The sequence below is a fragment of the Microtus ochrogaster genome, unplaced genomic scaffold (assembly GCF_000317375.1).
Source record: "Microtus ochrogaster isolate Prairie Vole_2 unplaced genomic scaffold, MicOch1.0 UNK13, whole genome shotgun sequence".
Lineage (NCBI taxonomy): Eukaryota > Metazoa > Chordata > Mammalia > Rodentia > Cricetidae > Microtus > Microtus ochrogaster.
The window spans coordinates 7,144,733-7,163,646 of record NW_004949111.1 but is presented as its reverse complement, the minus strand read 5'-3'; the positions used below and the strand labels follow the sequence as shown (position 1 = coordinate 7,163,646).

The window sequence follows — 18,914 nt, the reverse complement described above, 5'->3', positions numbered from 1 at the left end:
AAAATAACACATTTTCATATAGTTATATTTGACATATAAGATCAAATGAAATAATAGGTATTTTATAAAATATACCCATTTCTCAAGTACCAGCGGCAGACTAACTAGCTCTCAGAATACTGCAATTAGTATAAAGTTGGCATGGCTGAACAAAGCACCAAGAACTGACCTCTAAAACCCTTTTATAATAATTTCTCTCATAAGATAAACAACAAATAACTTGGTCTATTTATACATCTAGCAATTAAATTTAGTCATTGTTTAATTCCCCAAGGAGAATTTTAAATATACTGCATTATCTCTGTAGCATCTTGATCATGATGCATTAGATTACTACTTAATCTACCTTTAGTGAACAAAATTTATGGTAGTTTGTGTTTCACACAATTGTGCTACTTATATTTTCCACTCTGCCTTTTTTCCAATATCATATGTATCTGAAAGAGTAATAAAATGTAAGGAAATTTGGAGCATGTTTTTGGATAACTATATCAGACATCAAAAAACGGATCTTAAGAAAGTGCAGGAAACATAAAACTACAACTTCCGTAATAAATTATAAAACAAAACAAACCTGTAAAAGCGATTTTCAAGTCTTTGTCTGATGGTATTGAGGTCGGTTGGATAAGCAACTACAGTACAATACAAGGGGTAGGCACTGAGATCCACTGGAACAGCAAAAGGGCTGGCAAAATCTACAAAAACCACCAAAAATTACAAAAAAGCAGCCATTAAAGAGACTAACATTTCTTGTTAGTGAATATTCACATATAAATAAGAAGGAGGGACAATATACCTAATTTTTAAGACAATAATGTTTCAGTTATATAAATTAATGTCATCTTTTATTTGGACATAGTATCTTTGAATCATGCATGACATTTTGGTGCAAATTAGATAAAATGAAACAAAATTAAATGAGGAATGTGCCAAATTTCAGGTTCTTATGTCTTTCCTGAAAAAAGTTTCTCCTCACCCACTGTCTTTACCAAGGAACCCCTCCAAAGTCAGGCTGAGGAAACAGCTAGAGAGCCATAATGACTCAAGAAAGAAACAGAGACTTATGCTTGCCTTCACTATTATCCCCCAGAGCAATGGAAAAGTTGATTAGTAATTACTTTAAGCAAACATATAAAATATTAACATTAAACTAAAATCATTCTGCCTGTTGAAACATGTCAAGTATGCTTTGATAAACTTTCTGAACAAATTCTGCTGGCTTTGCAAGTTCCTCATTCTTTTCCTAGTATTTTTGTACATTCACCATACCCAGGGAAAGAAGGTGGTTGATGCCCTGAATGACTCGTTCACATTCCTCATCTCTGGAATGAGCCCCCCACTCTCCTTCCTGGGGTTTGTACAGCAAAGCAGTCAGTTCTTCCTGGGACACAGGAACACCAGCACCAACTTCATCTGGAAAAGCAGCTAGACACAAAATTTAAAAAGAAATCAAAAACAATTATTTTCCAACATCAGACTGCTATCCTTTTGCTTTTACAAGAATTAGAATTAATTTTGAAAGGTGTATTTACTTCCTTCTGGAATTGGCTCCATATCCCAGGGGCTCATCTTTTCTCTTTCATTATTGTCCCAGCTATCAAGAAAAGAAGAAGATGCAAATCAGATTCCCAAGCATTTCTTTTCGTGTGGTAACATAATTTGCATGATTTGAGGGTGAAATTTAGAAAAAAAGCAGTGTGGTATTCATGAAGTATAACTCTGCTCATGTAAAGATAGTAATAAACCACTGATGGAGAAAACGTGCTGCACCAATATAAAGTTAAGGCAGAAGTGCACTCTTTAATAGTTTTATTTCTTTGCTGGTGGTGCAATGAAAATCTATCTAAAATTAATCCATAGGAAAGAATACAACGATCTATTTGGAAAACAAAGTTTAGGTGAAAAAAGTTGATATAATAGAGCACTTAGGATTTACCAGAGTCACAAATGAGCTGTACTTACTGAACACTGTAACACTGGAAAGAGCTATCAGGATATTCTGGCTGGAAAGGCTGCTGGCTTTCCACAGTTCCAAACCACCAAGCATCATCTATTATACTGCGGAATCTATCACCTATAATGAATTTCAGACATTTAAATCAGAATGAGCTCTGTTCCCACTCAAATTCTTACATAGTTTTGAATACAGAAGTAGCTTGTATTTATCATTATCATACACAACTATGGCAAATTTAATAAATCTGGCATAGTAAGAGATTGTAAGTTGTATACTATAATAAAACAATAATTAAAATGTAATATTACAATGTAATAAAAGTTCGCAATATGGCTTCTCTTACAGTATTCTATTGTATTATATTCACCCTTTCTTTTTGTGACTATGTGAGCTGGTGCAGTGAGATAAAGTGAGGTGAACAGTGTAGGCATTGGCACATATTAGGCTACTACATAACAGGTCCTTGAATTTAAGCACGCTAGTACCCAGAGCATTTGGAAGACACAGCTGAGAATAAAAGGGAGGGTCAGCATGTTTGCTGGAAAAACTGACATCCCAGGTAAGAAGGAATGTGATTGTGTGAGGATCCATTAAAGTATTCACAACGAGGAACTTGAAAATTATGAGTTACTCTATTTGATATTTTCCATTTTATATGTTCAAACTCCAACTGGACATAGGCAAGTAAGACCATATATAATATGAAATGAGATACAAGGGTGAACTGGTTGTAAATAGTACACAATGTGAATAAAGTTACTTAACATTATGTTTCATTTTTTTTTGTATGCCTTATAAATTTTACTTCTTGGTTCAGTTCAAACTTTGAGCTAATTTCCTGTGGTTAAATCAGGGTTAACGCTGTACTTCAAGGTTAGGAATTAGAAGAGACAATTTCTCCTTACCAATCTGCCAGTTCCTTTCTTTGGCTTCATTATAAAACTGATGTAACACAAGGAAATCAATGACATCTGGCATGTCATGATACCTACACAGAAAACAAAGCACAGTGCTATTTAATACTGTAGTATAATCGTAGTTATCACTTGCTCCACTTGCAAGGATACAATTTGACATAGAGATCATTAAGCAAAATTTTGTAAACTCCATGGTCTCTAGAAATGCTTTCATTTAAATAATATAAAGATCAATAAAGACTTTAAAAGTTTAATATAAAGATCTTCATCAAAATTTTAAAAAATGGATCACTAAGTGTGGTGGCCACACCCCACTGACCTTGGCACTTTGGAAGCAGAGGCTGGTCGATCTCTTTCAAGGCTAGCCAGGGTTACAAAGTGAGATCCTGCCACAAAAATATGGATTGATATTTTATGCAGTCCCATCAATTTTAAATTTAAATCCCACAGTCATTTGCTTATTATATGTATTATTATTATTATTAAAAATAACACCAAGCACCATGTTTCAAGCATACTGTATAAACAGCAGTCTTGCTGGGCGGTGGTGGCGCACGCCTTTAATCCCAGCACTCGGGAGGCAGAGCTAGGTGGATCTCTGTGAGTTCGAGGCCAGCCTGGTCTACAAGAGCTAGTGCCAGGACAGGAACCAAAAAGCTATGGAGAAACCCTGTCTCGAAAAACCAAAAGCAAACAAACAAAAAAAAAAAACCCCGCAGTCTTTGATTCCTCACAGCTCTCAGGAAAGAAGCACCATTTAAGCAAGTCCATTTTCTAAAAGCAGATTAAGTAACTAGCTTTGTGCATGGATTAGTTTACCCCTTCCTGACACACATTATACAGAGCAACAGAGCAAACACTAAACAGACCCTTATAATTCTAAAGCACGGAGAAGTGCTGCAGTATTTCCTCTCCCATTGTATTTGAGCTCTGAATTGAATATTAAACACATTAGTAACAATGGGCATTAAAATTCATATAACAAACAAAAAATCAGAAATAAGTTACTTACTTAATAGAAAAAGACTCTCCAGTCATTTTGCCTGAAATGGGGTCCAAAAATGCAAGTTTCAAGCAGCACAGAGTAGGTGGTCCAACCTCATATTTGATTCCTACAATCTTAACAAATTCTTGCTCCTATTCATGGAAACACCAAAACATTATTTTTCTATACATGACTACCTTTTATTAATGTATTTCATTATTATCTGAATAACTTAAGAATTATCTGAATACTAAAGAGTTATTTAATGTCTAAAATAGCAACAGTAGCAATAATAAACTTATTTTTCATTTAAAGATGTTTACTTCTAATTTTCATTTGTAATTATATTTTAATTATACCACTTCCCCACTTCTTCTCCCTCCCTAGCCCCTCCAAGTCCCTCCCACTCTCAAACTGCTGCCCTTTTCTTGATTAATGTTAAATATATTCAAGTATATTTATGTATATATATGCATATATACACACAAATACAAAACTATAACTTGTTGAATCAAAAAAACCACGTGAATATTCATCAAGTGATGGCAACTACATTAAGGTAAAGGTAGTCTCTTGAACCTTAATATTTAAGGTTAAGGTCAGGGAGATGATTTAGTGGGTAAGACTGCTTGCTGTGCAAGTCTGACAACTTCTGCTAATCCCCAGAAATAATAGTGTGTGTGGAAACCAACTTTCAAAAGCGGTCCTGTAATGTCCACGTGTGTACCATAGCAGATGAATATCTGCATTCATACGCGTGTGCGTGCGTACACACACACACACACACACACACACACACACACACACACACCACACGAAACCCCATATAAATAATAACAAAAACAAATGAGTAGTAGTGGTGCACACCTTTAATCCCAGAACTCAGGAGGCAGAGGCAGGCTGATCTCTGAGTTTATGGCCAGCCTGGTCTACAGCGCAAGTTCTTGGACAGCCAGGGCTACACAGACAAACCCTGTCTTGACCAAAACAAAACCAAAAAGGATGCTCAACAGGTTGACACAAGGCTGTAAATAAGCCTAACTAGCAAAGTCTCTAAGGACTGATGTGTACCCATGACCAATAGGTTGTAAATTCTGGAAAGCAAACTTCTGACATTTTTAGGATATGCAATCTCACAGTAAATCCCCTGTTCCTCTGGCTCTTAGACTCTTTCCGCCCTCCTCTTTCTCAACAATTCTGGAGCCTTGGTGCAAGAATTGTGTTACAGATATATCAGTTACAGATATATCAGGTTCTACAACTTTGCATTTTAGACAACAGACATGCTAACTTGGAAAGGGGAAAGCTCAACAGGCCTCAACCCTGGGAAAAAAAAAACTATGGGCAATTAAGAGTTAGAGAAACAGTAGTCTCTTCCAGGGAAGAACTCACCAACTATGTATACACAAACTACCTCTAATTCCAAATGGTCTGCCCTAAAATATGCACATAAGTAACATACAAACTAAATAGTTTGTGTGTGTGTGTGTGTGTGTGTGTGTGTGTGTAGTCACAGAAACTATACAAAAATGGGTCATGAATTCAAAAGAGAGCAAGGGCTACACAGCAGAGTTTGACAAGAAGAGAAGGGAAAATGATGTAATTGATTTATAATCTCAAAAATAAAAATTATTAAAATAAAACAAACTTCTAAAGGAACTGTGATACTGTCAAGTTAAAAAAAAACACCCCCCAAACACCCACCCTATTATCAAAGTTAATAAATAATCATACAGATTTATATGTACATGTGTTTGAGATGACAGATTTTTTTAGATAGTGTTGCATCACAATCTTACAGTTGATTACTCTTTCTGGATCCAGTAACTTGATTAAAGTTATACAACAGCATATAGAAGATCTAGGGCTGAAATTCAAGTCTTACTCCAAAGCCCATGCTCTTATATCTGATACATACTACCCCTGAATAACTTTCTACACCACAGTGCTGTGATTAGAAATAAGACATTATATTTATCCATTCCCTTGGTTCAAGAAGAGTACCCAGTTCTCATTTGATTCTAAGTAGATGAGCAGGCAGTAGAGATGATTATATGAAGATGACTGGATAAGATATTTTAACACCTTAAAAGATTATTTGATCTGAAAATATTTAAATATCTGAATTTTTCTCCTTTATCTTCAAGATAAAGCAAACAGCAACTCTTCATTTCCATAAGAAATTATAGTAAAACTGCTTTTGATTTTTCTCTAAGTCAGTAAAAAAACAGAAATAAAACTCAAAAAGGGATAAATACTTATGCCTGACTATACATATTTCATATTAACTGACATAAAATTCTTCAACAGAAATAACTCTATCTACTTTACTTGATTTTATAAAGAAATGTGGGTATTACATCTAAATAGATGATCCCACAAGTATCTATGCTTCTTTATTTAACCTATCTCCAAACTACCAGAACCTTGAGAATGTCTGTAGCACACAGTTTACTTGGGAATATACACAATTGCTGATAGGGAAAACATTCAAACCAGGGAATGTCTGCTTTTCTTTAGTTGAGGAATGGCAAAAACACAAGGATCCAAAGCTTACAGGAACTAGAGCAAATAAGATAAGGTGAAGGTTAAAAATTGTTTAATAGTTTATGTATATGACTGCTTTGCTTGCCTGTATGTACATATACCAAGTGAGGGCCTGCTATCTGCGGAGGCCAAAAGAGAACACCAGATCCCCTGGAACTGTAGTTACAGAAGCCACCATGTGGGTGCTGGGAACCGAATCCTGGTCCTCAGCAAGTGCTCTTAACCACTGAGTCATCTCTCTAGCCCTATAGACATTTTTAAAAGATTGTTCCAGTTTGTTTTCTTTGATACTGAGTCTCACACTATCACCTAGGCTGGTTTGGAATTCACCTGTAGTCCATGCTGGCTTCACTTTCCAGCATTTCTGCTTCAGCTTCCCAAGAACTGGGATTATAGTATGAATCAATATATCCTAGCATCCAAATTTTAAGAAATGTACATATATATATTATCCATTCTATAAAATATCATATATCATTAATTTTGGAAATGCAACATCAGAAAAATATCTGTAAAATTGCGAAAAAAAAAGCTTAAAGCCACTTCATCCCCAAACCCTTGATTGTATTCATGCCCATCAAGCAAACTCACCCTGAGATCCATTTTGTTCCATGGCTGTTTTTGTAAATTAACACTATATATTTTTGATTTCCTCACAGCTCTCACATAAGCTTCATGTCCTTGCCTAAAATAAATAAGCTAAAAGAGAAAACAATGTATTTATTACACAGTCATATTTATTTTAACTCTACACTTCCCAATACATAATGTTTAAACAGCCTCTTCCCATTACAAAAAATAATTACAATTTTTCAAACCTTTTCCTGATCAAAAGATACTCACTCAACACTCATGTCTCTCTAACCCTGTGCCAAATTTCACATTGCTTAAATAATAAATGTGCTTGTTATCTCCCGAGCAGCTGCGAAAGTCAACTGAAGAAGAGAGAGGTCTAGGAGAAGGAAAAGTCAGTTTCACGGAAGGGGGAGGGGAGGGCAGTAGAACACCTGTGACATTAAAGTAGAAAGGACTAAAAGTGGCAGGCCACAAGGGGAGAAGTAGGGCAGAAAGATGCAGGTGACAAGAGCGGAGGGATCAAGCAAAGCAAAGCCTTCATGAAAGTGTCATAAGGAAAGCTACCACTCTCAACAACAATTTAAATACACATTTTTAGAATGCTACTTATAAGCTTAAACAATTCTTTGAAAAGCAACTAGTTTTGTGTACATTCAGGGTGGTTTTTTTTCTTCAGTGTGAAGCTGCCTGGGAAAGTGACAGCATACAGTATGCAAATGAAGTCATTTTTAAGACAAATTAAAAACTGTTCTGTCGCAAGAGTTCATGTTGGCACGAGCTGAGCACAGAAGAAAATGAATTCAAGTGTTTGGTAAGACACTTCAAATTTTTGAAAGATAATATTTACTACTATTTTCTATACTTATTGAGGAAAATTTCTTTTCCTCAGTGGTTTCAGAATGCTGACAGAAATAAACACAAGCAGACAAAGGTATCATAAAATACCATATTAGCAGAGTTTAAAAATACACAGTGAGGTATGAGGAAGATTACTCTCCTCCTTTACCCCAAGGAATTTAATTTCTTATCTTTAGCTGAGGCCTGTAGACGAGTTCTCATAAAAGCATGAGAGGCTGTGGATTTGAAAGTTCTGTACCAGTATGCTATGATTCTAACACCTAATTATATGCAAATTTGGCCAACTTGCTTACCTTTCTAATTCTGTCATCTCATCTGTAAATAGGACATTGTGACATGACTCAAATACTTCATACTATGTAGCACTGGCCAAATTGTAGTAACAGCTACACTTCCTATTTGTTCTTGTGTAAGAGACTATTCTTCACATACAATATACTAACCAATCGTCCCAGCATTCCTGTAAGACAGAACTACTACTATAAGTTCAGTTTTATAAATACACATATTGATTGAAGTTTATGGAGAAGACAAAAATGTGTTTCCCAATCACAAATACTATCAGGTGAGCACATAAAGGAGGCATCAGGCTGTGGACACAGCATTGTGGTTAATTTAGGTACATTGCTGACCCTACTATTTGAGAATAAAAAAGCCCTAGGTCCCCTCTGGGCCCCTTGGTCTTCCTGCCACAGTGGCAGCACTTAAGCAAGGCCAATTCCCTTCTCCTTGTCTTCAGTGAAATGCTCCTGAACTTTCATTGCTCTCTTCTCAAATGCAGGGGTTGGTTTTGCACTAACAGTGTACCCGAACACACACACATACACACACACACACACACACACACACACACACACACACACACACACGACTCTGACCTTACTCGGAAAATACTGCCTTTGTAGATATAATCAATTTAAGAGCCCTTGAGCTCATAGCAGATGTATGTACACCCTAAACAACTGTCCAGATGAGAAGATGGAAAGCGAATACAGAGAGAATTGGAAGGAAGATTGCCATATGAAGGTAGGACAGAAACTGAAGTAATGTTGCCACATGTGATAAACACCATGGATTCTGAGAATGACCCAAGCTAGGTGAAGTGGGGAGGATTCAGTATTAGAGATTTGGAAGAGAACACAGATCTGCCAGTGCCACATTAAAGTACTTTCACCTTTCAAAATGGTTTAAGAGAACAATTCCTATTATATAAAGCCAAAAAAATACATAAGCATACTCTATGAATAAAAAATCTACACAGAGACCTGGGCAGTGGTGGCGCACACCTTTAATCCCAGCATTCAGGAGGGAGGTAGATGGATCTCTGTGAGTTTGAGGACAATCTGGTCTACACAGTGAGTTCCAGGACAGCCAGGGCTACACAGAGAAACCCTACCTCAAAGAAAAAAACAAACAAACAAAACAAGGAAATGAAAAACCTACATAGAAAATAAAAATATTGAAATATTAGTAAATAAAAATCATAACAGTTAAAATCCAAACTAAGGAAATCGTTAATATTGACAAAATGTCTAAGCACAAGGTACTAGATGCAATCATAAGGTATTAAAATGTAGTATTTTCCTTTAAGGGAAAGTAGCATAACACACACACACACACACACACACACACAGTGTAGGTATAAAAATTCACATAGAATTAGTTATGGGCAAAACAGAATTCGGCATTTGAGTTAGACCTTTAAGAAGGAGTATTCTGAGGAGCAATCATTTATTAGTAGGGTTATTCTAAGCAAAACAACAAAGGGCTTAATAGCTAGACAAAGTAGTAAGTAATGCTGTAATTAAGAAACTAATTACATGAACAGTACATTTGTTCCTTTATGAGCTCTTAATAAAAACATTCTCAAATTGCTATTCAACTGTTGGATTCACTACAAAACTTTCTCCATTCCCCCAAACAACTGCCATAGCCTAATACATAATCTTGAAGCATATGATACAATCAGTCTAATAAAATAAAATCAGTTTAAATGATTCCAGCAAGACATGAACTGACAGAAGTTGTCATGAAGTGTAGAGAAGGGTCTCATCAGACTTTAAAAGGATACAGAGGCTTATTTGTTTTGTAAAGTCCTCTAAAATTAATTCAAGTTTACCACAGATCTCAAATGTCTCAAAATAGGCATTAAGTAGAATAAATTATAATTTCAGGTCTGTCAAAAATTATGAGGCCTTTGAAGTTGTTTAATATATCATCAGAAGCTTACTAGCATAGTAATTACTGCAAACAAACACTAGCCAAAAGTCCAACATACACCAAAAAGAAACATTTTAATAATTCCTAAACAAAATAAACAAAAGATAAATTACTCATGTTATTCGACAGCTAAATCTGCTACAAGATCTCTTTAAGAAAAAATTAGACCACGTTTGTATTTGGTCTCATTTTAAACCTATTCACTTGTCCTTTTTATATCTGTTATTGAAATGACGACTGTACATTTCTCTTAATTCTAAATTCAAAATGGTGTGCAGAGGCTGAGAGTGCAACACAATGGTACAACTGCCTAGCTTGTACCAACCCGGGGTTCAATCCCCAACACACACAAAAGGTTTCAATATTTGGTCGGTCAACAGACCAGACAAAACAATCTACCTAAAGGAATGATATTCCAAGGTAACCATAATTTCACTAACACACTCAAAGTTTCTACTGGGTAATATTTTATTAGATTTTTTTTATGCCTAATTATAAATGGGTATCTACATTTATCCAGAGACTCAGTAATTATCCTTTAGCACAGGTGTCGAACTTCTTGACTTTGGAACGTAATATAAACAAATGGGTTGGGCCACATTCCTAAGTATTCTGGGTGAGACATACCTGTTTAAGCATATTTTCTAACATACTGAATTTTTAAAACGATATTAGTTATTGATTGATTGAGGACTCAAAGTACCACTCAATTCTCAAACTTCCAATTAAAAATCAACTGCTTTTATAACTTTAAAAATCATAAATAACCTAGTATCTACTATGTTGACTACATTATTCCAGACCTCTACAAAGGGAGCAAAATTAATTATATACACAACTGAATAAAGAAACAATGACAGCACATATATAATTAGTACAGAATTACAATATGAAGGTTCAGTCATTAAAGGCATTTGCTGTGCAAGTTTTGTGACCTGAGTTTAGTTCCTGGACCCCATGTCACAGGTAGAAAGAAATGATCCCACAGAGCTGTCCTCTGAGCTCCACTTGAGCTCTGTAGTATATGTGCTGCCCTCAATTATACACACATGCTCAATAAGAAATAAAGTTAGAAAATTAAACCAATATAAGATACGAAGATTGAATAGTGTTAATTGTTCTTTTGTTTATTTGGTTTGTTTTTTTTGAGACAGGACTTCTATGTTGTCCTCGGTGTCCTGGAACTTGCTCTGTAGAACAGGGTTTCCTTGAACTCACAGCGATCCACCTGCCTCTGCCTCCCAAGTGCTGGGATTTAAGGCGTGTGCCACCCCCAACAAGCAATGTTAATTGTTTCTTTTTCATAAGAAAGGAAATATTCTGTTATTGCTGATTTATTTTCCTTTATGTGCCTGAATGAATGTCTGTGCACCTTGTGTATGCCTAGTGCCCACAAAGGCCAGAAGAGGGCATTAGATCCTGTGTAACTGGTGTCACAGACAGTTGTGAGCTGTCATGTGGTGCTGGGAATCGAACTTAGGTCCTCCGGGAGAACAGTTGGTGCTCTTAACAGCTGAGCCATCTCTCAAACCCAATAGTATTCTTGAATCAAAAGGGTTTTTATTGGACAACAAGTACCTCATCTCCCATCTGTGGAACGAATGGAGAACGCCGTGGTATAGTATCCAAGATCCACTGAGGGGCAAACCATTCTTCATTGGGTTCGCCTGCCATAGAAACAAGTCCCCCTTTCTAAAACAAAACAAATCAAATAACAATTACAGTATTTGTAACAATGGTTCATAGTTTATAAGTGCAGACTCATGAATAGTAGTATGAAAAAGACAGAAAAAATTATGTAAAATAGCAGGTTTCATGCACACTGAAAATATTTAAGTTTTAAACATATCCAATAGAAACTATACATTTATTTTATATCAAAAAAAATCAAGCAGTTCAATTTTGGATCACAGATAATAGCTTGACATATTATCATCTAATAATAACACACTTTTTCTCTTCATGTTTCTAGACTATATCAACTCAAATAATAATACAATAGTGACTATTAAGAATAAAAGATGGACCAGATGCTGCAGGTCTGTAATCCCAGATATTCAGGAAGTTGGGACAGAAGAATTGAAAGTTCAAGGCCAGTCTGGGGAACTTGAGATTCTGTCTGAAAATGGAAAAGTAGATAAAAGAGCTGGTATATAGCTCAGTGGTAGTGTGCGAAGCAGTAGGTTCATCCCCTAGTATTTGTATGTACTAATACAACAGGATTACTGCATTAGTGCATTAATATCTTTGACATTTCGTATAAGAAGAATGTGCAGAGCTCATTTAATGCAATCAGCCATTTTCCATTCAGATACTAGATTTTTAGAGAACAGCAATCCTTTTAAAATAGAAAGTATAAAAACAGTATAATATTATCACAAAAATTAACAGGTAATCAAACTATGAAATTCAGACAAGTATGTAGATTAAAGTATTATATCCCTTAAATTAAATTATATTGGTGGAAAGGATAATGAGGTAAAATAAAATATAAATTCAAACTCTTTTATCCTATGAGTAAAATGTTTATAGGAATACAAATTTATAATTGGGTAATGACAAGAATAATTTTATTTTATTAAGATGGCTTATTCTTGTAAAACTTTGCTACATTTTTACAAGCAACTGTCAATGTTCTGGTTTAATAACATAATGATGGCAATTAACTGTACCTTTGAATAACAAGAAATTAGGAACAATTCTTTCAAGTCAATTAAAATTTTTAATTGACATTTTTAGAGGAAAAGCAAATGTCACTATAAAATATTCAAATATTGGAGGCAAAAAAAAAACAAGGCAAAACAAAGCAATTTCCATATTACAAACCTTCTTTCTCGTCTGCTTAGTCTTCTTCTTCCTATCTTCTAAGGGCTTCACCTTTTCATCTTCAGAGCTGCTGAAGATCTTCTGCGCTGCCTGTCTCGTTTGTCTCTTGGGAGGCTGCAAATTTATCCCAGCATCCGCTGTCCAGTCAGAATATTCACTTGATGAATCACTGGCAAGAAATCAAAATTATGATGGAAAAGTCATCATTTTCTTATGAAACAGCACTTACAAGACAAGAACTGAAAAATTAGCATGATAAATACAAAATTTTTATCACTATTTAATTTTAATGAAATGCTTCCAGAATAAAAATTACTGAATTTGCTATGACAGGATTTAAAAATCCTTGCTGGAAACACAAAACTGCCTAAAAATAAACATGAATCTTATGACTGAAACGGAGATATAGTTTTAAAACTAAAATAAAGTTTTAAATAAGGTGCACACCTTTAATAACAGAGGCAGAGGCAGGCAGATCTGTGAGAGTGTAAAGCCAGCTTGGTCTAGTGAGTTCTAGGACAGCCAGAGTTACATAATAATACTCTATATCAAAAGACCAAAACCTGAAATAATTATATAAAATTGCATAGAAGTACAATCATAAATTTAAAATGAAGCTTATTTCACAGGTAAAAGAAACAACACCTCTATAGTTATATCCATAGAAAGTATTGGGAGTCATGAATAAATATATGGTACATGGGCTTCAAACCCAGAATTTTTTTGTATTACATGACACTATTTTATCTTTGGTTTTATCAAATTCCTACAAAATCATAATTTCATATGAAATTAAATTTTGAATAATTTGAGGTCAATTGGAACTACCTGGAAGAGCTTTCACTTTGCCACTCAACAACAGGGTCTTCTACAGAAGCATCACTTGTGCCAACAGTTTCATCTTCCTATAATAAAGAGAAGGCAATTAAATATATTTAGTATCAGCTAGTATAATGTAGAAAAAACCCTATTTGATGTACAGCACTTTATTACTTCATCAAACATCCTAGCTAAAATGTACATAATTATTTTTCTACATAGATCTCAAATTTACAAACAAACCTAGTGGGTATTTTATGGTATCTGGTATTATACTCTTTATTGATATAAAACATTTTTGTTTCTTTAGAAAAATGTTTAAATCTCAAAATACTTATAGTCTTCTTAAATGCTAAAAATAGCTTTAAATATATTGTGAGTATTATTTTAAGGTCAAGATATTCATGGAGGAAAAGGGAAATATTACTTTAAAAACTGTGAATAGTAGAAGAAAGAAAGTACTCTATAATGCTAATGTCAATAAAACTCTCATTATGGATCTAAAAAAAAGAATTGTTAAACCAACAAGAGGATTGGGGAACAAAGGAACAAGAGGAAAAGAGCAGCTATACACTCTCTTCACTGTCATGATGAAGATAGGTCTGTGGAAAATCAACACTCAATGACTTCTGGAATAGATAAGAGTCAGAAATAAAAATAAAATAAAATAAAAGGGATATATAAGCTAATTACAGAATGAATCAGTCCTGGGACTGTTCGCCTTATTTCTATTATTTATGTTTCATGCCTAGGAAGATTTTCTGTCACTATCTTATCTCACTGTCACAAAGACAAACTTTGGGTGGCACATGCTATATATATATATATACCCTTGCCGAGATAGTACCTTAGGTAGAAATCAGGAAAGACAATCCGAAGTGTTCAATGGAACACCCAAATCTGTGTAAGCACTTATTAATAAGTAAACCTCTGCATTTCTTATTCAAGTGATTTGCAAAAGGAAGCCTGAATAAATGGTACAAAAACAACAAAAGAAGTAACTTGGAATAAATAACAGCAGATCTAACCTCCGAGGAGCTGTCTGAATCTTCTTGTACACCTGCATTTTGAGATGATGCCTGTGAATTATGCTCTATGTTGGACCGTGTTAGGTAAGTATGCTGACGCTTGCGCTGTGTCCTCCGTAAAGACCGCCCACAGCTAGGCTGATGATCATTCTGTAAAAGAGAAGGGAAACCTACTTTAAAAGAAGAAATAGTATAAAACTGAACACTGAATACCTCGGTTGCAAGAATTTGCCCATTCAGAGTTTACATGACACATTATTCACAATTATCATAGCAGGAATAAACATTTATATTATAGTTAATGTAATCCTTAAATAACTTTTAAAAAGAAATATAAGAAAGTCTGTAAAAGCATTAGCATGACCAATTAGATTTAATCATTTATATTTCTTTCATTCCAGATTAGCAGTCTTAAGATTCTTAAGGTTTAGTAACGATCTTTAGAATCAGTCACAGCTTTACACGCTTGTTCACACTTGTATTCCAAGAACTCGGGAAACTGAAGCAGAAGGACTACAGTACGTTCAAGGACAGCCTGGGCTAGAGAGTGAGACCCTGGCTCAAAACAAACAAAGCAAACCGATTTGAATTTATTTCTCATTTTATGTGTACGGCTGTTTGGCCTCCACACATATTTATTTGTAGATCACATGCCTGCCTTGCACCAGTGGAGGCCAGAGTGCATCGATTCCCCTCAAACAGGAGTTACAGATGATTGTGAGTTATAAGGAATCAAATCTGAACACTCTGTAAGAGCAGCCAGTGCTCTTAACTATTGAACCATATCCCTGGCCCCAGAAAAATAATTTTAAGAATCATTTAACAAATATTCCTTGTAGAAAAATGCCAGGAGAGAATCGATAGACATAAAAATAAGCTTTAGATTACATAAGAATAGAAGATTTAAGACTCGAAGTAATACACATATAAAAAGCAACATCCAAATCAGATATTGTGGCACATACTTATAATCCCCAAACCTGTGAAAAGAGGCAAGGGTTGGAAGTATTTCCAGCACTGAAGGGACAGCAGGCAGAAAGAGCACTGTGTGCAAGATTAGCACAGTCTACATAGTAAGTTCCAGGCCAACAGGGGCTAGAGAGAAAGATCCTATCTCAGAAACCAAAGCCAAAACTAAAAAATTCAAATTTTTGAGCATAAAAGTGTGCAATTAGATAACAAGCCAGAAACTATGCCATGCTTAACTTCTTCTCTCACTGGAATTCAGTCCTGCTACTTGTGAACAATGTAAAAGACACAATTATAGTAGTAACACGGAATTCAACTGATGCCCCAGCTTAGCCAGGGCTTCCAAGCTAGCCAGGGTTACAGCAAGAGCCTATTAAGAAAAGATACTTCATTTTAACAGGGAAAATTTAGTGTAGTATCAACCTTTGTACAATATCTAATATCTATAAGTAGAAATCATGGTTGATACTATCACAAGCAAAGCTACAGCCTTAATGTCATTGGGAGTAACTTTAAAACTCTTATAAACTAGTCTTGAAGGGTCAGTTTCTTTTTCTTATATGTAAATATTACTATGTTGTCCAGAGTGACCTCAAACTCACATTTCCTTTCTACCTCAGCCCCCCAAATTTTGGGATTACATATACACACTACCATGTCTGGCTTCTGTGGTCTTCAAATGTATATGAAAATGTCTAAATTCCAGCCTAAATACCTAAACGCTTATATACCTACTCTAAACCCTAGCATTTCCAAACAAACTAATTATTGGCAAATAAGCAAAACAAAATAAACCATTAATTAGATTCATACTAGAGATGGAATAAGCTTAAAATACCCACAATATAAAAATTTAAAGCAGATATCAGAATCATGTATAAATATTTTAAGGTATTTATGATAATTATTCCTAATTTTGTTCATTGACAGAGAAAAAATAATTAAAATTCAGGATACACTACTTAGCTTTTCTTTAAGCACTGAAAATTATCCAATTAACTATATTCTACAGAGGGGTTATAATTCGGGAAGAAATAATTTACATCCTGATTCCTTTTGACTGGTGAATGAGAAGAATTCATAAGCTTATTAGTTAGGCCAAATGCAGTACAGGTATCTCATCCATTGCATAGCAGGGTCTACTGGGAAATGAACCTAGTACATCCCAACGTATAGTTAGGTTTTGCTTAAGTGGTTAGATAGGTTATACAAGGGTCGGCAAACTATTTGTAGAGGGTCAGAAGAATGTCTGGCTTTCTAGGTCAGATCATTTTTATTCCAACTACTCAACTCTCTTTATATATAACATAAAAACAACTAAAGGCAAGCCATAATTGAATATTTGCCTTACTTCAATAAAATATAATTAAGTAAAACCAAGGATTTCATACATAAGCGTGACAACCTCTATCCTAATGCATTTGTTTCACATTTGGATTGATAACCAATAAAAAAATCACAATTGCATTTAAAAATATGAAAATAATACTTTATACATATACATTAAAAGACAACCTTTTATTTAAATTTTTCTGTTAATAACCATTCACATGCATGTATGGATATGGATTTGAGGTTAAAAAAAATTAAGATCCCTATAAGCAGATGCCAATTTAAATACTCTCTTGATAGATAACTATTGCCTTTCAAATAATTTTTATTTGCAAACATAGGATTTGAAAGCACTGAAGAAGCAAACTTACTCTTTGGCTAGTAGAAGATGGCTTTTTCTTCTTTTCGACTGTATAAAGACTAATTTCTAGGTCACCTTTCGCAGTGCGACATTCCTCTTGAACCCTAATAAAATAAGAAAAAGAATCCAAGAGTTTAAACACCAACTCTGAAAATTAAACAATTTCAAAATAGAAAATATAGCTCTGTAATCGTTTTAGCGATATTCTTTAGTGGCAATGTTCTGCAATCAGCACCACCACTCATCCCCATTACTTTTCAATCACTTCCAAGATAAAACCTGGAACTATTAAGCAGTTACTTCCCATTTCCCCATTCCTCTAGGCCCTGAAAGCCTCTGCTATCTGGTACTATGTCTATGAATTTTCCTGCTCTAAATATTATGTTAGGTAGAGCTACACACTATTTGTCCTTTTGTGTTATGTCTTCTTTTACCTGGCAAAACAGCTTCAAATTTTATTCATGTTTCAGCAGTTATCAGAATGGTTTCTTTATGGACTAATAAAATACGTGGTGGCGCACGCCTTTAATCCCAGCACTCAGGAGGCAGAGGCAGGAGGATCTCTGGGAGTTCAAGGCCAGCCTGGTCTACAAGAGCTAGTTCCAGGACAGGCACCAAAGCTACAGAGAAACCTCAAAAAACCAAAAAAAAGAAAAAAATACCATTGTATGCTAAATCATATTTGATAATCTATTTACTGATTGATATTTAATTTTTTCACTTGAATAACACCTCAATGACTATTAGCACACAAATATCTAATTCCCTGCTTCCTCGTTTATTTTTAAGTAAGGAATTCTTTGAATTTTCTCTATTCTAGCAGTTGCAACTCATAAAATTAGCTTTTTTCTTGATTCCTACTTATATCAGAAAGCAGAGGGGGAAAATAGGATTTAATATATTTTGCTACTTTGGGATTATCTGTTAATAATACTTGGTTAGATGGTATGGTTAAAATATATGCTCTCTGGAATAGTTCATACACACACACACACACACACACACACACATATAATACATAATATATACATATATAACCCATCTCTACTTGTGATTATACAGTTGTTATTATAAAAAAGGTAGTTTTACAAGTAAGAATCGTGATTGTAGATTTGAAATTATGCCAACAAAATCCTTTCACCAGTGAAGACTATTTGAATGACATTTTAAAGCACATTTACACTGCACACTCATACTGCTCCAATACTTAGCTGGTGACCTTTTTCTTGGATCACTGTTAATCCATAGTCAATATGCCACTCAGGTTCACATGTGCTCTAATATGAATTCTGTCTTAGTATCTGTATTCTTACCCTTAGATGATAAGCCCACACACTGGCGCAAGAATGCATCACCTTCTCAGTATTTCCCAGGGCATTAATCAAAAGATGAGCACATTTAGGAGGATATTTGTCACAACATAAGCTAATTACAATCAGTTGATATGGAAAAACTAACATATGATGCAGCTTGATTAGAATATCTCAGTTACTAGGCTAATTTAACATAATTCTCTTGT

The 18,914-nt window shown here is 34.8% G+C and overlaps 1 protein-coding gene across 1 annotated transcript in view; it reads right to left on the bottom strand.

Annotated features, from left to right (window-relative positions):
• The window catches only part of Brwd3 (bromodomain and WD repeat domain containing 3), a 107,915-nt gene that overhangs the window by 17,628 nt on the left and 71,373 nt on the right, over positions 1-18,914 (bottom strand). Inside the window, 12 exon segments of the mRNA XM_005366724.3 lie at positions 575-695; positions 1,270-1,425; positions 1,533-1,594; positions 1,963-2,074; positions 2,863-2,945; positions 3,887-4,011; positions 6,998-7,105; positions 11,639-11,752; positions 12,887-13,055; positions 13,715-13,791; positions 14,734-14,883; positions 17,406-17,499. Of these exon segments, the coding sequence (XP_005366781.1) occupies positions 575-695; positions 1,270-1,425; positions 1,533-1,594; positions 1,963-2,074; positions 2,863-2,945; positions 3,887-4,011; positions 6,998-7,105; positions 11,639-11,752; positions 12,887-13,055; positions 13,715-13,791; positions 14,734-14,883; positions 17,406-17,499 (1,371 nt within the window).